At 43.2% G+C, this 25,029-nt stretch overlaps 1 protein-coding gene across 3 annotated transcripts in view; it reads left to right on the forward strand.

Moving 5' to 3' along the window:
- Positions 1–25,029, forward strand: part of IL16 (interleukin 16) — a 208,973-nt gene that overhangs the window by 61,077 nt on the left and 122,867 nt on the right. For all 3 annotated transcript variants that reach the window (XM_077472002.1, XM_077472003.1, XM_077472004.1), the window contains 2 exons: positions 16,300–16,683; positions 24,862–24,964. In XM_077472002.1, coding sequence (XP_077328128.1) covers positions 16,342–16,683; positions 24,862–24,964 — 445 coding nt within the window. In that variant the 5' untranslated portion in view covers positions 16,300–16,341. The remainder of the gene's footprint in view (positions 1–16,299; positions 16,684–24,861; positions 24,965–25,029) is intronic.

The raw sequence follows: 25,029 nt of genomic DNA on the forward strand, positions 1-25,029 counted from the left end.
CCACCCTATGTGAATGAGTATGGGGTACAACGTACCCATACCCATTAACCTGTGAAAAAAAAGTACAAAAAAAACACAACACAGGGTTAAAATAGTTTATTGCACAGCTCCGGCAGAGCTTCTCGCCAGACTCCTCCGCTATCTTCTGCCAGTTCTTTTACTAGCGGAGGAGCCCGGCATTCTTCTTCGCCGCCGCTCTCTTCTTTTCCGACTTCGGGGGTCTTGTCCCCCTCTTCGGTTCTTCTTGCCGGGCTACCGCGCCTTCTTCTAGCTCTTTTACAAGCGGTGGCCCGGTTTTCTGCCGCCGCTGCCGTCGCCGTTGCCATCGCCGTCGCCTGGTGCGCTCAGGAGGGAGGGCACTCACTCGTCCCCACCCCCTTTCCTGGCCGGCCAGGTAGCGTGCTCGGATAAGGGTCTGGTATGGATCTGGGGGGACCCCCACGCCGTTTTTTCGGCGTAGGGGGTTCCCCTTAAAATCCATACCAGACCTAAGGGCCTGGTATGCTCTCGGAGGGGGAACCCACGCCAAATTCTTTTTCATAAATTTGGCGTGGAGTTCCCCCTTAAGAGCTCATTCTCTGATTGGCCGCGGCAAAATTCACCTGGCCTGGGGCGACTTAAAGTCGTGTTGTAAGTCGCCCCAAGTCGTGTTCAGGTCGTATCCAAGTTGCCTTCAAAAGTCGTGTTGAAAGTCGTGTTGCCCCTGTGTGACCCTCAGGGTGGATGCAGCTGATAACAGACTTCACACTAATGAGTTCAGGTGTCATACGTTAAGAGTACATATATTGACTGATGTTTTAACTCAATAAAAGGTAATAACACCAAATCATTCATACAACCCACTGCTACCAACATTGCCCAAAAAGCAAACAATCAATTTCAAACCTTTGCTACTCTTAAGCAAGAGGAAAAATTAAGTCTTCTCCAATAAAAGCCTTGAGTATGTTTATTGAATTATGCCATGCATAAGCTTATTCACCTGTCTCACAAGCTCACAAGCGCGAATAAGCTCTGAATGGGGTGAAATGCTTTGGAGCTCCGGGGACAGGTGGATCAGCTTGTGCATGAAATACTTCATTAAACATACACAAGGCTTTTAATGGAGAGCAGCTTACTTTTACTCTATTGCTTGAGAGTGGGCTTCATGGAGGCCTGCAGTGAGACTGAATACCTTTCAAATGTTCACTAGTTAAATAACAGTTGGAAAATACAATTTTAAATCAGATTGGTGTCTATGGACAACCAAAACATTTCTTACTGAGCTCTCTTGGGTAAAAAGGCTGACTTCTTTTATTTTAAATTTTCTGCATGCACAGTCATATCAGACAAATTAAATAGAAACTGAATATGTACTTCATTTGATGAGCCGCATCCTTCGAAAACAATAATGTTATAATTGCTAAAACTAACTTGTCATACCATGACACAATATTAAAAGATGATGACAAATGGTTGTGCAATCTTTTTGTAATTATTTACAGCAGGGAAGCATGAAGATATAAGCAACCTTCCAATCAAAGCATATACACAGTCATTACGTATAACCACAAGATATAAATACAATGAGAAAGCATATTTAACCATAAACTGGCTGTCTAGGAAACCTAAATAAGTTATAAAGTATGTTTGAATCATATTAAGTTTTTACTAGTATGACAACAGTCATAATGAATCAGGAGAATGTTATATGAAATCCCCCATTCTTATTCAAGGTTTAAAAAAAAAAAAATTGAAACTAAAATATGTCTGTAAGCCAAGGAAAGTTAAAGCTTTAGTAAACAAGCTATCTTGGGACTACAAGGATCGTAAGTATTTCTGAGATCCTACAAAATAGTTCTGAAAAAAATACTAAGCACAGTAACATTTTATGATAACTACATACCACCCACATACTCCAAAGGTCAGAGAGGGACAATGGTGTACGTAGTTATCACTTGCCCTTTTTATTCAGATTAGAATAAGGGTCCTTTCACATGGGCGTGCTCCGCTTAGTTCAGCAGGAGATCCGTAAACTGTAAAAAGATCTCCCATTGAATCCAGGCAGAGCAGGACTGCCCTGCTCAGTTTATGCCCACATTTTGATGGTGGATGTTTGGGGATCCATGGTGGATTTATGGCAGCTGGATATAAACAGACTTGCTTCCATTTACTTCAAGATACCTCTGATCAATCCTGCTTAGGTCCCCTCAGTTCAGCAGGGGATCTGTGATCCATGAACAGATCCTCACTTGAATTAGGGCAGAACGAGACTTCCCTGTTCAGTTTATGTCCACATTTTGATGGTGGATGTTTGGGGACCTGGTATGGATTTATGGCAGCTGAATGTAAACAGACTTGCTTGCATTTACATTGTACATCAGGATACCTCTGATCCATCTTGTTTAGGTCTGGAAAATTTTTCCACACCTGGATTGACTTGGAGATGTCTGTTTACATCCCCTTGTTCACAGACTTGAATAGAGCTTCCGATCAGGTCTGCTTGAACAAATGACACACAGACCTGATCAGAAATCCCATTTGAAAGAATACTAAAGATGTCCATAGTTGGAAAAAAATGTTGCCGGTACCTGCTGAACTGGCCGAATTGTGACCCATCTATGGCCAGCTTATGTATGAACTTCTCTGTATGGCAGAAGTTGATTCTTAAATAAACAATGAACAAGTTGAGAAAATGTGGTTACTGCTACTGATCGGTTAATACCATTAACACCAAGCCCAGCTATCAGAATACAATGTCCCGACATGGGAGGATTCCACCATCTACCTTGTTTGTTCAGCCTGCTGGCTGAATAAAATATATTAATTAATTTATGGCCACCTTAAGGCTGTAATGAGTTCATAATGCTACATCCGAACTGGGTATTTTTACACAAGCTTCACCAGTCACAAGAATTTATATAATTTATAGACATTATGTAATTTGTATAAATACACTGTGGTTCAGTCTGGATCTGTCTGAAAAACAGATGGATCCAGACTGAACATCAATGTGAAAGGGCCTTAAAATTATTCTTTCAATGGGAAAAGGTAGTAGTAATGGATAGCTGAAAAAAAACCTTAGGGAATCAGGATTGCACCAAATTCAGAATAAACATAATCCATTTTATGTAATGGATTTTATTTAGGTATTTGGCATTTTTCCTGTATTGTTAGCATATGTCCCCCACAAGATCTAGAAGGATAAAAACACACATGCAATGTTCAGGCCAATGCATGTCCATGTGTACATAACACATGGACATGCATTGGCCTGAACATTGCATGCAACTTGTACAGTAAGTCGAATTAGGCAGTCACTTCATTGGATTCCTTGATGAGTGATTACTTTATGGCCCAAGCGATGGTATAAATGACTAAGGGGTTGGATGTTTTTATCTTTCTAGATCTTGTGGGGGACATATGCTAACAATACAGGAAAAATGCCAATTTTTTTTTTTAATAAGCTTCAATTCCACTTTGGGACCCTTTCACATTTGGTCGACTTTTCCTGTAACTTTGGAAATCAGAGTCGCATGACAAGTCGTACCCCATGATTCCCAATGGTTACCATTTATATCTGTGCAACTTCAAGTCACACCGACTTCAAAGTAGGCCCTGTACTACTTTGGTCCGACTTTGATGCAAGTTGAGGTCCATAGACCTGAAGTTTACACAGGCATTCCTTGAAATCGCACCAAAATCCCAGCCGCAAAATTGCGGTAAATTTGCATGACTTTCAAGTTGCAGCAGTGTGAAAGGGGCCTTACAGATTTTGCGCTTTATGTATACATGTAAAACTGACAGACGTAATTAAGAAAATTACCACTTATAAGAGACACTATTCCTCCCACATATAAGAGACACTATTCCTCCCACTTATAAGAGACACTATTCCTCCTACTGATAAGAGACAGAGAATTAAAGTTATTTAGGAGAGACATTGGAGAATGTCTTCGCCACTATGGCATCTAACATCTCAGTGTTAGAAGCAGAATTTATTAAAGAGCTTTGGAAACTAAGCTTTGAAGACAGGTAGAACAACTGCTAATATGGTATGAGGTGGGGGTTTACAGCTGATTGAGTAATGCAGAACATCAGGGAAGATATCAGGGCACAAAATAAAAGCCTATTCGTTTTTATTAAACACGTAGAAGGCCTTTGATTCAGAACCAAGGAAAGAGCAGTGGAAGGTTCTTAAGGGGAATCATTCAGAGCTTAATTGCAGGTATCCAAAACTTTTGAAAAGTGAGGACATTAAACACCCAGTCCACATAATTCCAACCAATAGCTTGTATAAGGCATGAACACTGATAAGAGACACTATTCATCCCACTGATAACAGACACAATGCACCCCACTTATAAGAGACATTATTCATCCCACTGATAACAGACACAATGCAGCCCACTTATAAGAGACACTATTCTTCCCACTGATAAGAGACACCAATCATCCCACTGATAAGAGACACTATTCCTCCCACTGATAAGAGACACTATTCCTCCCACTGATAACAGACACTATTCCTCCCACTGATAAGAGACACTATTCCTACCACTGATAAGAGACACCATTCCTCCCACTGATAAGAGACACTATTCCTCCCACTGATAAGAGACACCATTCCTCCCACTGATAACAGACACTATTCCCTCCACTGATAAGAGACACTATTCCTCCCACTGATAAGAGACACTATTCCTCCCACTGATAAGAGACACTATTCCTCCCACTGATAAGAGACACCATTCCTCCCACTGATAGGAGACACTATTCCTCCCACTGATAAGAGACACCATTCATCCCACTGATAAGAGACACTATTCCTCCCACTGATAAGAGACACTATTCCCCCCACTTATAGGAGACACTATTTCTCCCACTGATAAGAGACACTATTCCTACCACTTATAAGAAACATTATTCCTCCCACTGATAAAAGACACTATTCCTCCCACTGATAAGAGACACTATTCCTCCCACTTATAAGAAACACTATTCCTCCCACTGATAAGAGACACTATTCATCCCACTGATAAGAGACACTATTCATCCCACTGATAAGAGACACTATTCCTCCCACTTATAAGAAACACTATTCCTCCCACTGATAAGAGACACTATTCATCCCACTGATAAGAGACACTATTCCTCCCACTGATAAGAGACACTATTCATCCCAATGATAAGAGACACTATTCATCCCAATGATAAAACACACTATTCCTCCCACTGATAAGAGACACCAATCATCCCACTAATAAGAGACAGTATTCCTCCCACTGATAAGAGACACCAATCATCCCACTGATAAGAGACACCAATCATCCCACTGATAAGAGACACCAATCATCCCACTGATAAGAGACACTATTCTTCCCACTGATAAGAGACACCAATCCTCCCACTGATAAGAGACACCAATCATCCCACTGATAAGAAACACTATTCATCCCACTGATAAGAGACACTATTCAGCCCACTGAATCCAACATTAGGACATGATTCCTACCACTGACACCAATAGCGGGGCACTATTTCTCCCACTGATGCCAAGAAATGCAACACTATTCCTCTCACTGAGGCCGCGTACACACGCGGGGACTGTTCGCTCAACTTTGTCCGTCAAACAGTTTCAGCGGACAGTCCGCTCAAAATTAGCATGGACGGACTTGCCCACACACGACGAACGAACAGTCCGCTGAAACCATGCGCGATGACGTGAACGGCACGTACGACGGGACGAAAAATACGACGTCCTATACACTGCAATGCAAACTTCGGCGTGTAAATCCTTTCTGAGCATGCGCGGAACTTAGTTTGACGAACAAGCCTACACACGAGGGGACTGTTCGCTGAAACAGAGTTTCAGCGGACAGTTTTTCGGAATTTCCGAAAAACTTTGTTCAGCAGACTGTCCGCTGAAACTGTCCGCTGAAAGCCCACACACGAGCGGACTGTCCGCCGAAACACTGTTCAGCGGACAAAGTTGAGCGAACAGTCCCCGCGTGTGTACGCGGCCTGACACTAATAATGGCACACTGCTTACTTCCAGTGAAGCCTGAACATTTTCTACTCCAATTGCCAACAAACATTCTGGCCTCCTAAAGTCTGAAGTTCAGAGATCCTGCACTAAACCACTGTGCTGCTATAATAAATCAATGTCCTCATTGTTGTGGCAGCTTTTTTGCAAGTGTACACCAATTCTCCTCACTGGAGCATGTAAAGCATAGATGTTTTAATGAAATAAAACCTACAAACTGTTTCTGTTGCATAAGCTTCATAGTCATTGTACATTGTTTAGAAGCTTTGCTGACTTCAACCATCCAATCTTGTGTGAGCAAAAATCCTGTTATTTTAACATTAGCCAGGATTAAGTAACAAACAATATAAAGCATGGTGTACAGTGACCATTCCTATGTTATGTAAAACATAGGGTATTCAGTGCAGCAGCCAGAATTTTGCAATGTAGAAGATACAGGTAGCTTATAGACTGCAATTATCAAGGGTATGCAACATACAACAGAGCATATACAGTGCAGAAGTAAGGATTATGCAATATACAACATAGCATATAGAGTGCAGCAGTCATGACTATGTAATGTACAACATATCATATAGAGTGCAGCAGTCATGACTATGTAATGTACAACATATCATATAGAGTGCAGAAGTCTGAATTATATAGCATACATCATAGCGTATACAATGCAGTGGTCAGAATGACGTGACCTACCACATATTGTACACAATGCAGCAGTCAGAGTGAAGTGGTAAAGAACAGCACAGTTTGCAGAGATTAGTGGTCAGGGTTAAGTGTTCCTTTACATTTGGGATAACTGATCAGTACTGCTTGAAATTTTGGTTATCAGTGGGGAGATGCCACTTATGTTAATGTTAAGTTATCAGTCTCCCCTTAAATTCTGGTGGTCAGTGTGGAGTGTCCTTTACATTGGTGGTCAGTGATCTTTTCCCCTTGCATAGTGGTGGCCAGTGGTCATTGTGTGCTTAAACGTTGAACATATACACAATAAAATGGCGTTTAGTAATAAGTGACCCCTTAAACAATAGTGTTAAGTGGTGAGGACCCCCATTCATTAGTGGTCATTGTCAGAGAGAGTTGCAATGGTTGCCTACTTGAGAACAGCTGAAGATGTCACACACTGCTGCCTTCTGTCTTCTGGGTCTCTGCTGAGTGACTTTTACATTAAAATATGCAGGTATTATCAGGATCACAGGTGCGCGCACAGGGTATGCCAGGTGTGCCTGGGCACACCCTAATCACCTTGTGTGCTGCAGATGCCCCTTGTTTAGACCTGCGATATTTTACCTAAAAAAATAGTAAAAAACAAATGAAAAAACTTAAATTGTAAATAATAATAAAAAAATAGTAAAAAAAAATAATAAAATTGTAAAAAAAATAATAAAACAAATAGTAAAAATAAAAAACTACTGACACCGTCCACTTCCCCACTCACACCAAACTCTGCCCCATTGACATCCTTATCCACTTCTCTACTGACACCGGCAGTATATACATTATATACTGTATACACATGCATGCACATATGTGTTTGAGCTTTGGGGTGCACACTCTAATACAATAGGCTGTGCACACCTATGATCAGGATGGAATTACATGATTCTTGAAAGAAGTGATAATAGACCCTGGATATCATGCAGGAGACTGTGGGTGCCCAGGTCTGTATTCAATACCACTCATGATAATGTAGAGACATTTACCATGAATCTTTTGATACAGGTGGGTTTACTATTACATATGAAAGTCTGAAAGGCAGCTTTTCCCTGCATAGTTTTTTTACAATCATCAGTAGAAATTCCGTCCTTGAATATATGTTTATTTACACATTATTACAATAGTATGAGCCAGGTTAGGACCAGTAAATCAGTAAAAAAGTGATTCTAGCAGAGGAGTGTTCCTGTGGGCAGCAGATGCCTCGTGCCCACAAGTCACAGTGGTGGCTGGTGCTAAACTTTTGGGGTGTGGATGGGGCAAACAACCCCATCAGGTCCACACGCACTCCTCCATGGTCCCCCGCACTCAGCACCTCAGTGGCTTCCTCAGCTTCCCCCCCGGCCAACCCGATCCGCCTCCTGTGCTGATTGGCCAGGAGGAGAAGCTGGAAGACAATAGCGAATATTCATTTGCTAGTGTCACAAGTAGGTGGGTTCGAGGTGGGTGCAGTGCGCCCCGAGCCCAACCTCCTTCAAGGCTCTAATCATGTGGCTTGAAAAAAAAAAACCTTCATAGAAACCTATGAGTTAGGCACCCCCGCATGCATCCCTGCATGCAAACTGAGCGCCCCTCAGTTTGCATGCAGGGATGCATGCGGGGGGTGCCTAACTCATAGGTGGACTGGCCGCTCCTGGTCAGGACCCTAAAACATGCTTTAAGACCAGACTCCAATTATTGAAACCTGCTGACATTTAAGTTACTCTAAAAGTAGCCATTATGTCCAAACCTACAATACTGCTTTACACTGAAAACATATGCTTCTCCATTGTCAATAAACCATTACCATAATCGTTAGTACTCCAGTGACCAATGAAATTGATCAACACAATCACTTTACAGTCATATGAAAGGACAGAGCTGCTCCAGTAAGGCTGAGTTCATACTGGCATTAAGAGCAGGCATTTGAGAGGCGTTAAAAAGGCCCCACAAACACCTATGCACAAGATTCAATAAACAGAACATAGTGCTGTTTAGCTCACACTAAGCGTTAGCGTTGTGTTGCTTCAAAATTGAAGCCCCATGTCGAATCAGGAGGCGTTTGAAGCCTTTCAACGCCTCCCATTCAATTCTATGGTAACGCCTTGCAAATGCTCTGGCAGGCAATTGTGGAGCGGTTGCGGGGTGTTCAAATTCATTCATTAAGGGCCGGTTCACACTGCAGGCGATGCGAGGCGACACCGACTTGCCTCGCCGCGACCTGCCGCGGCCTCAGCGGCAACTTGCAGATGACTTCTGTATAGAAGTCAATGCAAGTCGCCCGGAGGTCGCCCGAAAGTAGTACAGGAACCTTTTTTCTGAGTCGGAGCGACTCGAGTCGCTCCTCTCAGAACGGTTCCATTGTACAGAACGGGGGCGACTTGTCAGATCGAGGCGAGGCAAGTCGTGTCGCCTCGCATCGCCCGCAGTGTGAACCAGCTCTTACTGTAATGGAATAGGCATTTGTGGAGCAGTTTTAACGCTCGTCAAACACTTCAAAACTGTCCATAGGGCGTTTGGTGAGCATTTTTAACTCCTTATTAAGGCTTGTAAATCACCTGTCTAATGCCCATACTAAAACTCATTGATGCCTGTTTTACGTCCATTTCTCCAGAGCTTCTCCCATCCTTTGGAACTCCCTACCCCAATCTGTCTGACTGTCCCCTAATCTATCCATCTTTAGACGATCCCTGAAAAACCCTTCTCTTTAAAGAAGCCTATCCTGCTTCTAACTAACACTGTTTTACTTCCTCCATCAGCTCATCCCCCCACAGCTATTAACTTTTGTATCAATTGAACCTTCCTTTTTAGATTGTAAGCTCTAATGAGCAGGGCCCTATGATTCCTCCTGTACCAGATTGTAATATAACTGTAATGTCTGCCTTTATTTTGTTAAGTGCTGCGCAAACTGCAATATAATGGGATTTTTATATACAGCTTACCTGTAAAATCCTTTTCTTGAGAGTACATCACGGGACACAGGAGCTTCATTACATAGTGGGTTATATAGGCACCTCTGGTGATTGGACACTGGTTGACCCTAATTAAAGAGAATTCCTCCCCTATATAACCCCTCCCATCTGGGAGGCACCTCAGTTTTGTAGCAAAGCAATAAGAAACCACGTAAAACCCAAGAGGGGCGGGAGCCCTGTGTCCCGTGATGTACTCTCAAGAAAAGGATTTTACAGGTAAGCTGTATATAAAAATCCCATTTTCTTGATCATACATCACGGGACACAGGAGCTTCATTACATAGTGGGATGTCCCATAGCAATGCTCAGGTTGAGGGGAGAGAGACACAGATCATAAAAAATAGGCCGCCAGGGACCTGAGGACCTAAACTGCAGCCTGCAGTACACTGCGCCCGAAGGCGATATCCTCTTGCCCTCTGACATCCACCTGATAGAATCTGGTGAATGTGTGGACTGATGACCAAGTCGCAGCCTTACAGATCTGAGCCAGGGAGGCCTGGTGATGCACTGCCCAAGAGGCACTGACAGCCCTAGTAAAGTGCGCTTTCACCTGAAAAGGAGGAATCTTCCCCTTTAAGCTATAGGCCTGAGAAATAACTTGTCTGATCCACCTTGAGAGAGTGGACTTTGACGCTGCCTGACCCCTTCTAGGGCCTTCCGGCAGAATAAATAAACAGTCAGTTTTCCTTATCTGAGCAGTTGCTTGAAGATAAAGACTGATTGCTCTAACCACATCTAAAGTGTGTAAAGATTCTTCCTCTATGGACTGAGGATTCGGAAAAAGGATGGTAGGATTATATCCTGATTCAGATGGAAACCCGAAACCACCTTAGGTAGAAAGGACCCGCTGGGACGCATAACCACCTGGTCCTTGTGGATAATTAAATACGGCTCTTTACTGGAAAGAGCTGCCAATTCTGATACTCTTCTAGCCGTGGATATGGCTACTAAGAAGACCAGCTTTTTAGTCAAGAGGGCTAAAGAAGCCAGATGCAAAGGTTCAAATGGTTGGCCCTGTAAGGCCGAGAGAACCAAATTCAGATCCCATGGGCATACCGGAGGTTTAACTGGCGGTTTTATCCGCATAGCCCCCTGGATAAAAGCCCGTACTAGGGAGTGTGATGCAAGAGGTTTTTGAAAAAAAAAATACCGACAGGGCCGAAATCTGCACCTTGATGGTGCTTATGGCCAAATTCATTTCTAGGCCTGACTGGAGAAAGGCCAAGATTCTGTTAATGACATACTTTCTAGGATGCCATCTCCTGAGTTCACACCAGGAAACATATGTCCTCCAGATCTTGTAATAGATACGCCTGGAGGCCGGCTTTCTGGCATTGACCAGAGTAGAAAGGACTGGCCCCGAAAGGCCACGGTCTCTCAGAATGTGGGTCTCAGCAGCCAGACCGTCAAATTCAGACTGCGTAAAGCAGGATGGTAGATTGGACCCTGTGAGAGCAGATCTGGCCGGAGAGGGAGGGTCCATGGCCTGCCCACTGCCAACTTCATGATTTCTGCAAACCATGGTCGCCTGGGCCAAGCTGAGGCCACCAAAAGGACCGACTTCGACTCCCTCTTGACCCTTCCCAGGAACCGCGATAGCAGCGGGCTCGGGGGGAAGGCATAGATCAGATAGTACTGATCCCAGGGAACCGTCAGAGCATCTGACCCCTGGGCAAGCGCATCTCTTGTCCTTGACACAAACCTGTCCAGTTTCCTGTTGAATCTGGATGCAAACAGATCCACGTCTGGAGTGCCCCACTTGTGACATATGTTCTGAAACACGTCGGGGTGCAGAGCCCATTCTCCTGGGCATAACTGCTGGCGGCTGAGAAAATCCGCCTGCCAATTCTCCACTCCTGGGATGAAGACTGCAGAAAGACACGGAACATGCTCTTCTGCCCAGACAAGTATGCGATTCACCTCCTTTTGGGCCACCAGACTTCTGGTACCGCCCTGGTGATTGATGTAAGCCACTGCGGTGGCATTGTCGGACTGAATGCGAACTGGGAAACCTCGCAGTCTGTAAGACCACTCTATGAGTGCCATGTAAACTGCCCGAATCTCCAAGATATTTATGGGCAGCAGACTTTCGGTCGCAGACCATTTCCCCTGCGAGCACGTTCCCTCTAATACGGCTCCCCAGCCTGTCAGGCTGGCATCCGTTGTGACAATCTTCCATGAGAGGGGAAGAAAAGTTTTGCCCTTCAGCAAATTCCTGGTTTGTAACCACCAGACAAGACTTTTGCGTGTCCCGGGGGATAAACGCATAGGAAGATCCAGGGATTGGGGCTTCCTGTTCCAAACCGCAAGGATGCATCTTTGCAGAGGCCTTGAGTGGAACTGGGCGAATGGGACGGCCTCGAATGAGGCGACCATCTTTCCCAAAAGTCTCATACATAACCGAATGGAGGAAGATCTTCTGCCCAGAATCAGGCGCACCAGATCTCCAATGGCCAAGGCTATTGGCCTTGGAAGAAACACCCTGCCCTGAGCGGTGTCGATAATCAAACCCAGGTAATCCAACCTGGTGGTCGGTTGCAAGGATGACTTTTCTAGGTTTATAATCCAACCTAGGCGCTCTAGATGTTCTAGCGTCTTGGTGACGCTGCGACTTAGGCACGCTGCAGTTCTCTCTACGAGAAGCAAGTCGTCTAGATAAGCCCTGACGGCTATGCCCTGAACTCTTAAGATTGCTAAGAGAGGGTCCAGAATCTTCGTGAAGACTCGAGGGGCCGTAGCCAGCCCGAACGGCAAGGCCACAAATTGAAAATGGCGCCGCTCTACCGCGAACCTTAGAAACTTCTGGTGTGCGGGAAATATTGGCACCTGGAGATATGCGTCTTTGATATCTATTGATGCCATGAATTCTCCCCCTTGCAGGGAGGAGACCACAGTGCGCATTGACTGCATCCGGAAGGTCTGGATATGTAAAAACGGGTTTAGGTCTCTCAGATCCAGGATAGGTCTGACACTTCCGTTTGGCTTTGGAACGGTGAAGAGATTTGAATAAAAACCTGAACCCTGCTCTTTCGGGCTCACTTCTACTATCACACCCTGGGATAGTAACTGATCTAAGGCCAGGAATAGCGGCTTCTGCTTTACTGGATCCTTGGGGACCCTTGACCTTAGGAAACGATAAGGTGGAATCTCCTGAAACTCTAGCCTGTAGCCCAGAGATACCGAAGAGATCACCCACTTGTCCTGAATCTCTTCCCGCCAGGCGCCTGCAAACTGCAGGAGCCTTCCCCCCACTCTGCCGAGCGGGGGGAAGGCTCCTTCACAAGGAGGTCTTGGGGTTCTGCTTGGCAGGCTTTCGCCCCCAAGTCCTTTTCTGTCCCTGGGCTCGGCCCTGAGGCTTTCTAGCAGAGGAGGGCTGGGAAGGCCGTCGCCACTGTTTAGAGCTTGATGCTTCGGGAGAGAGAGCACGCCTGAATGAAGGACGTTTGCTCTTTTTGACTGGAAGGAGAGTAGACTTACCTCCTGAATCTATCTAATTCTTCCCAAACAAACGCTCCCCTTTAAACGGGAACCCAGTCAAATGCTTTTTGCATGACATCTCAGCAGCCCAATTTTTTAGCCATAGGGTCCTTCGCATGTGAACCAACATGAGGGACAAACGCGATGCTTGTTGGACAGAATCCAAAATCGCATCAATTATGAAACACAAGATGTGAGGCAATTCTGCATAATTCTCTACTTCCTCACTGGGAAGGAGTCCAAACATCTGTTTAACCTGTTCCTTGAGGAACTGACACAACCCCACGGCTGCGACTGTAGGTTGCACCACAGCGCCAGCCATGGAAAAGGAGGCTTTTAATAAGGTTTCCAGCCTTTTGTCAGCTGGATCCTTAAATACCTGCGCATTATCCAAAGGACAAGTTAGGTTTTTATTCACACAAGAAACAGCCGCATCGACAGATGGGACCCCCCATTCCTTGGTGAAACTTTCCTCCACAGGATAATGCATAGAAAACCTTTTGGGAGGAGTAAACAGTTTATCGGGATGTCCCCAATCCTCATACATCAATTTATCCATTAAAGGATGAATTGGGAAGGAACAAGCAGTCTGTGGGGCTTTCCTGACTCCCAGGGAAGAGACAGAGGATGTAGCGACTTCAGCAGCCGGCATTCTGAATGTGGTACGCACCAATTCAGTATAATACTGCACCTGCTTTCTGAGTGCCTGGGAGGAGGGGACTATCTCCTCTACCTCTGACTCATCCGACTGCTCATGATCCCTATCCAAAGATAGGGATCCCTCCTCATTTTCAGAACAACTATCTGAGAGAGGGATTTCAGCAGAGGGAGGGGATCTACCCCTTTTCCTGCTATCTTTTAGGGAAGCAGAAATAAAATTCATGATCCTCCCTTCAAAACCCTCCAATGTAGTCCTAAGGGAGTCCTCAGTGACATAAACCGGGGCTGCGACATTAGGAGAGGCTGCAAAACCTGACAGGTGCACTGACTCGTTATGAGAGGCTGGCTCCAGTCTTGCAGAGGGGGATGGTAATTTACAGGCACTTTTGGAACCCCTGGACCTAGGCGGTGACTTGCCAGTGCTCTAATTACCTCCCCCTGAGACCCTCTTACGAGGAGACATAGTACCAAGCTACAAAGCAGAGGTACTAGTACAAATGCGATCACTGTTGCGCTTAAAGTCTCACAATAAATCAATATATGCTTAAACTGCACAACCTGATGCTGAGTAGGTGTCTTAAAGTTTGTCTGGATCCAATCCCCATGGATGCTTACAGCCCACAGCTCCTGTGTCTCCAGTTACAGTCCCCTGACGCTCTGGGCTTTTTAAAACTGCCGCCTGGCGCCTGCGCAGTACAGCGCCGTGCACACTAACATGCACGGCTCGCAACCACCCCCCCCTCCTCCATTAGGCCGGGAGCGTGCCCGGCGTGCGTGCATGCGCCCGCGCGCGTGCACGAGGACCGCGGAATCCCGGGGGGAAGGAGAACCCAAAGGGAGCAACGTGGGACCCCTGACCTGCGTGGGACCCCTTTTTACCTTTAACTGTGGCAGGAACTGTAAGGAGACGTGAGTAGCTGGAGAACCAGGCTTTCACTGAGCGTGTTTGTATTGAAAGGCATGTAAGTATGCATCAGGCTGCTCTTACTCCCTCTAGTGGTGGAAACCAGGTAAGACATACAACTACTCACAATGAAGAAATCCATTCATATATTTAAATATATAGGATGACTTCCCTTACCTGTCCCCGCCACAGGAATTGCTGATATCAGACCAATTCCAGCCTTCACCCATCACGGCGGGTATTGTTAGCCAACCTTTAGGTATATCTGGGGCTCTTACGAAAAGATCCTCCCACCTGGGCCATGTAGAAAGCTCTGCCAGAAACTTATGGGCGCTCTGAGTAAACAGTACCCCAAGTCTGGTTTTCCCAGAGCCCAGTCTTCCAATGGAGAGGACTTACAGGCAAAACCTCGTTTCTTCGGCAGACGAGGCCCGGGTACCATACCATCATGGGAGTCAAATATCGGCCCGAGGTATGGATCCGGTTTGTTGTAGCCCTTCGGCCCTCGCAGGGACCTGCATAGAGCTAAGTTTTACGTGACCATCAACCAGACACTGGCGAAAAAACTGAGGTGCCTCCCAGATGGGAGGGGTTATATAGGGGAGGAATTCTCTTTAATTAGGGTCAACCAGTGTCCAATCACCAGAGGTGCCTATATAACCCACTATGTAATGAAGCTCCTGTGTCCCGTGATGTATGATCAAGAAAAATCCTGTATAATAATACTAACATCATACAAAGCTATAGGAGCGTTTTTGAATGTTAGAAATTTAGTCCGAATCAGATGTAAACAAGACCTAGTAACCTAATATTACTTCCCAGTCTAGTCACAAATATTCCATTAATAGATCCGGATCAATTTACATTACACATGTGTCCGTACAGAAGGCTATGATGTACATATATTAAACATGATGTATCATAAAACAGCAGTTTGGAATACTTGACATTTTTTACATTTCCGTTCTCTTCTGTTAGGGTTTCTAATTTTGTTTTAGAATAGGAAGCCTATTACCCGCCCAATACCCAACAAACATTGGTATTTGGGAATGATAAATGCTATGTAGGATATTTTTTCAGAATTCTCTTTCTTATGATGTGTAGAAATGTTGCTATTTTAATGACGTCTTGTAAACTGAGCTTTGGCAGTAATAAATGGAAACTACTCCTTAAAAAGTAGGCATTTTCCACAGTATTCCTGTAATTTAAATAAGGAAACATGTCAAAGATGTTTTTCCTTCTACTAGAAGAACAACTGTAATTCCAATTCAGAGTTCTTCATAGGTCGTAAAATCTGTCATCTGATATATTCAATAGCCCTGCACTCCTGAACTGAAAGTTCACTGTGGGGTAATTGGATTTGCAAATAACTAATTGGGTATAACATTACTAGAGAGAGACCATTACATGCATAAGCAATGACCATTAGGGAATGATGCCTGATCATGAGTGAACATGTGCTGTCAGTAGAGCGGTTATGAAACATCTTATGAAACAATTACTGTGAATTCTTGTCTTCAACCTTGGTTACCAACCAACTCAGTGCTACAATATGATTTCCATTGCATTTCCAGAAATAATTTTACACTCCCGGTGATGTAGGAAGACATCCTGACATGCCAAACAAATATGGTTGTGAGAGAGGGAGCATTCTTAAGTCCTCTCTGAAGATGGACAGGCAGAACAGCACAGGGAAAAAAATCAAGAAAGGCAAAAACTTCCGTTCCATATCCAAGTCACTTATTCTGTGCAACACTAAGAACAGCGATGATGGGTCCAGCCTGGAGGAGAAATACTCTGAAATCACTGAGATATCAGGATGCGGCGTGCAAGACTGGGAATCACCTTTTTCTGGCGTTCCACAAAATAATAACATGATACCAGAGCCTACAAGTAAGAAAATGATTTTATCGAGAAGCACCTCTAGTGACAAAAGTCTGAACAAATCATCTCTTAAGGTAAATTTCATTTTAATTTAAATCGGGGCAGGGCTATCAGCATTCAAATATTTGCATATTTTTTAAGCAGTAAATAAATAAAACAAGCCTTCACTGACCTTTGTAGCAGCAGACATTGTGGAATAGTTCATCCTCAAACTACACAATAAAAGCAGTTAAGTTGTTTAAGTCTGGTTTCGACACTCTGGGGGTTATTTACGAAAGGCAAATCCACTTTGCACTACAAGTGCACTTGGAAGTGCAGTCGCTGTAAATCTGAGGGGTAGATCTGAAATGAGGGGAAGCTCTGCTGATTTTATCATCCAATCATGTGCAAGGTAAAATGCAGTTTTTTTAACTTTCCTTGCATATCCCCCTCGGATTTACAGTGACTGCACTTCAAAGTGCACTTGTAGTGCAAAGTGGAGTTGACTTTTATAAATAACCCTTTCTGTTCTCTCCATTCTTCTTGTGCACTTGCATAGCTCCCAACCAGGGGCGGACTGACCATTCAGCCACTCGGGCACTGCCCAAGGGCCCCGGGCCACTAGGGGACCCCATCAGGGTTGCTAGCCTCAGTAAAACTAGGGACAGTATGTAAAAATCTGTGATTTTTTTTACATCTGTCTCTGAAATGTCCCTTGCCGACATCCTTTTGGTCTAAAAATCACGAGATTATAGCCGCCCCACCTCTATAGTACCTTCTCAGCCAATAGAAACATATCTGTGTATACTGTGTGTACATGTATGTGTAACCTGTGTGATTGTATACTGTGTGTGTGTGTTTGTGTATACTGTGTGGCCCCATAATCTCTGCTTGCCTGGGGGCCCCATAATCTCCTACTGCCCCATGAGTTGTCAGTCCGCCCCTGCTCCCAACTCTCCCTATTTTTAAAGGAATGTCCCTGATTTGAAACAAAATCCCTCTCTCTTTCCTCCTCATTTGTTCTGACCAATATACCGTAGTTGTATATAAAAAAGTACTTTTTATCTTTCAAAAAGTGTTTCTCAGTGCTAAGCCTTTCATTCAATTTCTAAATTGGTGCATTTGTAAATTCCAGAAGCCAGTATAAAGAAATAGTAGTGGTAAAAATAAAATTCTCTTTTAACCACTTCAGCTCCGGAAGGTTTTGCCACCTTCCCGACCAGGCCATTTTTTGTGTTGCAGCACTGCGTTTCGTTAACTGACAATTACGCGGTGTGCAACGCTGTACCCAAATAAAATTGATGTCCTTTTTTCTTACAGGTGGAGCTTTCTTTGGTATTTGATCACCAATGTGGTTTTTATTTTTTGAGCTATAAACAAAAAAAGAGTGACAATTTTGAAAAAAATAACTATATTTTGTACTTTCTGCTATAAAAACATTCCCAATAAAAAAATGTTGAAATCAAATTTCTTCATCAATTTAGGCCAATATGTATTCTGCTACATATTTTTTGCGCTATAAACAAAAAAGACCGACAATTTTGAAAAAAAAATAACTATATTTTTTACTTTCTACTATAAAATATTCCCAATAAAAAAAATTCTGATACATATTTTTGGTAAAAAAAATCCCAATAAGTGTATATTGATTGGTTTGTGCAAAAGTTATAGCACCTACAAACTATGGGATAGATTTAGGGCAGTGATTCTCAACCAGGGTTCCGTGGAATCCTAGGGTTCCTCCAAAGGTTGCTAGGGGTTCCTTCAACATTGGGCCATTTCTGCCTCTCAGAGAAGTTCCCACTGACACCATTGATCTTTTTAGCTATCTGTAAGGAGGTAATTCTTCCCAATAACCACAAGTGTAAGGACCATTCTTCTCACTGACCATCACACTATGGTGTCATGAGTTGTAGATTTCTAATTTTTAGCAGGGGTTCCCCAAGACCGGAGAACTATTTCAAGGGTTCCTCTGTGTTGAAAAGGTTGAGAGAGGCTGATTTAGGGACTTTTTAACTTTATATATATATATATATATATATATATATATATATATATATATATATATATATATATATTTTTTTTTTTACTAGTGATGGCAATGATCAGAAATTTTTAGCAGGACTGCGACATTGAAGCGGACAAATCTGACACTAAGTGACCCTTTTTGGGGACCAGTGACACCAATACAATGATCAGTGCCAAAAAAAAAAAATGCACTGTCACTGCATAAATAACACTGTCAGGGAAGGGGTTAACACCAGGGGCAATCAAGGGGTTATGTATGTTCCTAGGGAGTGCTTTCTAACTGGAAAGACTGGAAGAACACAGAGATCCATCTTTCAGCTTAGCTGAAACACAAGATCTCTCTTTTACTCCCTGACAGAACAGTGGTCATCCTTGTTTACATACGGGGGACCACCGTTCTGCCTTTCCTCCGAGCAACTGGTGGGTCCCAGTGGGCCATCGTGGCCACCGGACCTGCTGATTGGCTTCTGCTGTGTCCAATCACAGCTGGTACGTCTCTCCAGGACCATGCACCCCCCACAAAATCATGTACTGGTGCGTGATTTTGTGCAGCCGGGCCGCCCTGCCGCAGTATATATGCACTGGGCAGTCCGGAAGCGGTTAAGGGGGCGTGTCCTATGCTTACATACTTTTGCTAATATGTGTCCCTTGCTCCCTTCTCAAAAAGTTGGGAGGTATGCACTTGCTTTTTGTTTACATTAGAGATTAGAAGGATGAAAGGCTGCCAAGTCACTGCTGGAAAGTGGGAAAAAAATGAACTGACCTACTGAAATGCAGCTGAAAATACCTTCTACTTCTACTTGAGTTTGAATTAGTCCGCAGTGTTTGCAGCTAGAGAGTTCAGTGAATTTTTATTCTAAAGCCTATTTAAGTATTTAAATGTCCATAAGCCTTGTTATCCCTTGCTAAGCTTTGTTATTTATTTATTTATTTCATTTACTGGTGTTAATGGGTCTTTACGTAGTCCATACCCTCTTCTTACCCAGTAAGCCAGTGTACACAGAAATGAAAAACTGAAATTGAAAGGAGTATGCAAGTCCTAGGTATCTAACATGCACCTTAAAGTGTATAACCAGCAATATAATGGGCACTAATAAATGAAACACACAGACTGTGAGCATAATGTTAACCCTTAAAATGTATCAAAAGTCATTTTTGGGTTGTAAAACAATTAAAGAGGAACTCTATGCATATTAAAATAAAAATATTCCCATCCCCATCTATTGCACTCCTATGTGATCACGTACAATGCAGAACCAGGGAAAGGCATCCAGCAAGACGCCACATCTGCATGTGCAGGAATGCTGTCTCCTACAGCAACAGTCTTTAACAGTTTCTAACACAAAGCGTAAAGCCCCGTACACACGAGAGGACTTATGTCCGACAGACTTCCGAAGGAGTTCTGACAGACTTTTCGGCTGAGCGGACTTGGCCACACACGATCACACTAAACTCTGACGGATTCGAACGTGATGACGTACGACTGGATTTGAATAAGGAAGTTCATAGCCAGTAGCCAATAGCTGCCCTAGCGTCGGTTTTAGTCCGTCGGAGTAGCATACACACGAGCGAATTTTTCGAAGGGACCGGGTCCGGCGGAGTTCCTTCGGAAAAATTTGAAGCATGTTCCATATTCTAAAGTCCTTCGGACTTTGGCGAGTCAAAAGTCCGTTGCAGCCCACACACGATCAAATAGTCTGACGGACTCAGTCCGTCGGACTTTGGATGTTGAAAAGTCCGCTCGTGTGTACGTGGCATTACAGTTCCTTCACTTCCACTACAATCACTTCTTGTAGTTCTTTAGCCCACTGAGCTCCCAGTCTCTCACCAGACTATATAATCCACTGCCACTGAATCCCTTGAGCTCCTCCAATCTTCACTGTAGTATCTTCCTCAAGCGTCACCCCCTCCTCTCTGCTGGGTCCCTAGCTTGGCACTCAAGATACTTCTCCAGATTCACCCCGCTGGCCCGCTCAGTCCCTGGCTTGACACACAAGGCTGCTCTGCAAGACTCACCTCTGCTGGCTGTGCTTGATACCCACTGAAGTTTCCCGATTCTTCACCATCCCTGGTTGGAGAGACTACTGGACAGGTCTGATCATTGGAGGAGAGCAGACTGAGTTCCCAGCACAGCTAGAGAAATTGACCATGGTGTGCTCTCTTGCCTAGTGTGGTCAGTTTTTTTAAATAGGAAAGAAGAGGGACTGGCAGGAACACCAGGAAACACAAAGGAAGCAATACAAAGAGAACAGGATACGTTTTCATAAAAGTACATGGTACATCAGACACACATCAGGAATATGAAATGTTGGGTTTACATATTCTTTAATATCTTTCGAAAATTTACATTTTTGGCACAAAACATACTACAAGTTACATTTATACAGGCCCTAGAAAAATCACATTTTTGCCAAGGTGAACCAACTTGAATTTGCCGCACAATTGCCATTGGCTGTCAGCATTTACCACACTTTCACAATGTTTAAAGTGGCAGATGTTAAAGAATACTTTATTTACCACAATTTGTTTTAAAAAAAACAAAAATTTTTAATTATGGTAAATGAGAGGTCAGTGAAAGTGGGTTCATATTTATTATTATAACAAAAAAGTGTGCCATTCCCATAATACTCATAGGGGTTGATTTACTAAAGGCAACTAGACTGTGCGCTTTGCAAGTGCAGTTGCTCCAGAGCTTGGTAAATGAGGTTCAGTTTGCAAAGAATACCCAATCATGTGCAGGGAAAAAAAATGCATTTTGCTTGCACATGATTGGATGATGGAAGTCAGCAAGGCTCCCCCTTATTTATTAAGCTCTGAAGCAACTGCACTTGCAGAGTGCAATTGCACTTTGCAAAATGCACAGTCTATTTTCCCCATTGTTTCCTTTGACAAAAAAATGTAAAAACACTGTGTGCCCAAAACACCACATACCTTTAACCCAGTGCAACCCCTTGCCAAAACAGCTTTGGTCTCTTCTTAGCTTAAAACATACAAAATATATGTATTGGTTTTATCGGTACTATCTTCATTGGGTGTTTGTTAGTCCTATGCACAGCTGCACCAGATTTTGCACTCTCCAGTTTTAGTAAATCAACCCCAAAGTGTGCACCCTTCAAGGAACACAAATGGGATATAAAAAGTTTACACGCCCTTGTTAAAATGTCAGATTTCTGTGATGTAAAAAATGAGACAAAGTTAAATAATTTCAGAACTTTTTCCACCTAGAGGAAGTAAACTCTCCCACTCTGATGCTTCTTTTCATTTAGCCCATTATAATAAGTAATTATCAGACTATAGCATCTGTAATCCAGCCCAAATCACATATTACTTACTGTTTAAAGAAACTTTAAAAAACTTGTTTCCAGGGGTTAGGAAGCACCATTTTTAAGTATTATTTTCTGAGTCCACAGTGGAGTTTATACATTGAGCACTTCCTGTACTGTTAACCAAGCCTCCTTCTCAATCCAACGTTTCTATGGCAACCCTGCTTCCCTGTTCATAGCTGACTTGTTTATTTCATAGTATTTACTTGTGCAGATGTCTAATGTTTGCCTTTGTCAGACTTATCAGCTTCAGCTGATAAGACTGCAGTAATGGCCAAGTTTAGACTGTATGTGAGGTCACATGGTTTGTAAGAGGAGGCTCTGCGTGATTAGCAGCCTCCTGGGAGTTCACTGTTATGCTGTAGGAAGTCCTGATAACAGATAGAGTGTGCTGTAAATCAGGGGAGATCTGGGCATGCTCAGTGACTTCATTGTACAGAACAAAAAGGATTACAACAATACTAAGCAAGTAAGGAGATATCTACAAGCAGTGTTCATTAGGATTTTTTATGCTGATTTACATGGGACAAAGTTGTTGGGGCGGGATTACAACCACTTTAATGTGACCTATAAACTGTACAACTCAACAAACTGAAATCTTTTAGGTGAAGGGAAGTAAAAAAAAAAAAAAAAAAATATGGTTGCATAAGTGTGCACACCCTTATAACACTTATACTAATACTTTGTTGAAGCACCTTTTGATTTTATTGCAGCACTCAGTCTTTTTGGGTACGAGTCAGCATGGCACATCTTGACTTGGCAATATTTGCCCACTCATCTTTGCAAAAAGACTCCAAATCTGTCAGATTGCGAGGACATCTCCTGTGCACAGCCCTCTTCAGATTTTCAATTGGATTTGGGTCTGAGCTCTGGCTGGGCCATTCCAAAACTTGAATCTTCTTCTGGTGAAGCCATTCCTTTGTTGATTTGGATGTATGCTTTGGGTCGTTGTCATGCTGAAAGATGAAGTTCCTCTTCATGTTCAGCTTTCTAGCAGAAGCCTGAAGGTGTTGTGCCAATATTGACTGGTATATGGAACTGTTCATAATTCTCTATACCTTCACTAAGGCCCCTGTATGAAGAATACAGGAGATTGTTATCACATGTGCCACACATTCAGAAGGTGTCAGATATTCCTATAGCTCCTTTAATGTTGCTGTAGGCCTCTTGGCAGCCTCCCTGACCATTTTTCTTCTTGTCTTTTCATTAATTTTGGAGGGACATCCAGTTCTTGGTAATGTCACTGGTGTGCCATATTTTCTCCACCGTGATGATGACTGTCTTCACTGTGTTCCATGGTATATCTAATGCCTTGGAAATGCTTTTGTACCCTTCTTCTGACTGATACCTTTTAAAAATGAGATCCCTCCGATGCTTTGGAAGCTCTCTGCGGACGATGGCTTTTGCTGTAGGATGCGACTGAGAAAATGTCAGGAAAGACCTACTAGAACAGCTGAACTTTATTTGGGGTTATTAAGAGGCACTTTAAATGATGGCAGGTGTGTACTGACTCCTATTTAACATAAGTTTGAATGCGATTGTATAATTCTGAACACAGCTACATCCCCATTTATAACAGGGTTTGCACACTTATGCAACCATATTATTTTATTTTTTCATTTTTACTTCCACATCCTAAAAGATTTCAGTTTGTATTTCAATTGAGTTGTACAGTTTATAGGTCACATTAAAGGTGAAAAAAGTTCTAAAATTATTTATCTTTGTCTCATTTTTTTAGAGCACAGAAACCTGACATTTTAACAGGGGTGTGTAGACTTTTTATATCCACTGTATATATATATATATATGTATTGCCATAGCTGAGGAATTGCAGATGTGCCTGGCTTCTGCACTCAGCAGTACATAGACCTCACTGAAAACAATCTCATCCCGAAGTCCAGCACCCTGTGTGATGTCACATCTTGGAGCATGCGTTGTGCTTGTTTCAAGGTGTCTACCTCTTCATCAGCTGGTGGTTGGGCTGTCTTTCCCTTCCCTTTTTTAAAAAATATCTTGCCTATTAGCCTTGAAAATAACCAGAATTGTTTTATAAGCTTTGCCCCTATAGACTTCAGTCGAATTCACTGTTGAGTTTGGGTTTCATTGATTTTAATCAGGATTCGACAAACCCCCAGCAAATGGAGCCCCAGGCAGATTTGCCTGTGCCAGTTTCTAAATGTTTTTTGATACATTGAAAGGATACAATAAGGCTCGGTTCACACAGTACCAGGCACGACTTGCAGCGCCGTGACCTGCCGCGACCTCAGCGGCGACTCGCAAAACGACTTCTGTATAGAAGTCAATGCAAGTCGCCCGAAGTCGCCGCAAAAGTAGTACAGGAACCTTTTTTCTAAGTCGGAGCGACTTGAGTCGCTCCTATTAGAACGGTTCCGTAGTACAGAACGGGGAGCAACTTGTCAGGCGGCGAAGTCGCCTGGACAAGTCGCCCCTGTGTGAACCGAGCCTTATATGAAAATAAAATTGCTTGCTTATGAACAGATAAGTGTACGCAATCAATCACTAGTGCAATAAAACGTTTCTTACATTTATAACTTACAATAAAATAAACACATTTCTATGTCATGTGTATGATTGTCATGAATGCTTTTCTTTTGCTATGTGGAAAACAGTAATGTTTGTTGAACTGGATCTATATACAGCAACTGTTTCCTATAACTGAGCTACAGGCTGCCAACACTTTATCACATTTGGCACATGGCTTCTTTCATGGCCCCAACTTGGATTTCAGAGACCCATGTCTACAAAACTGCTGTATACAGATTAACCATTGCAAACTGCCTTAACCCTCTCCGGGTGGAAAATATTTTTCTGCTGCTTACTTTTTTTGTGTGTATTCCTTATGCTTACAAAGAAAAAAGCTAAATAAAAAAAATATATATATCATGTTATTCCATTTTACAGGAAGCAGCTCTGAATGCATTTGTAGAAAGTCAAGCAAAACTGGAAAACCATTCCCTACTGCAAATGAAGGTTCCATGTGTGAGGACAAGGAGCAACTCAACAAGTATGCTTTTTCTTCTTATCTTACTTACTAAATCAAGTGACAAATAGTTTTAATTTAATCTATGT

Source organism: Lithobates pipiens, unplaced genomic scaffold, assembly GCF_037356315.1.
Source record: "Lithobates pipiens isolate NorthernLeopardFrog02 unplaced genomic scaffold, aLitPip1_a1.2 Scaffold_8, whole genome shotgun sequence".
NCBI classification, from domain to species: domain Eukaryota; kingdom Metazoa; phylum Chordata; class Amphibia; order Anura; family Ranidae; genus Lithobates; species Lithobates pipiens.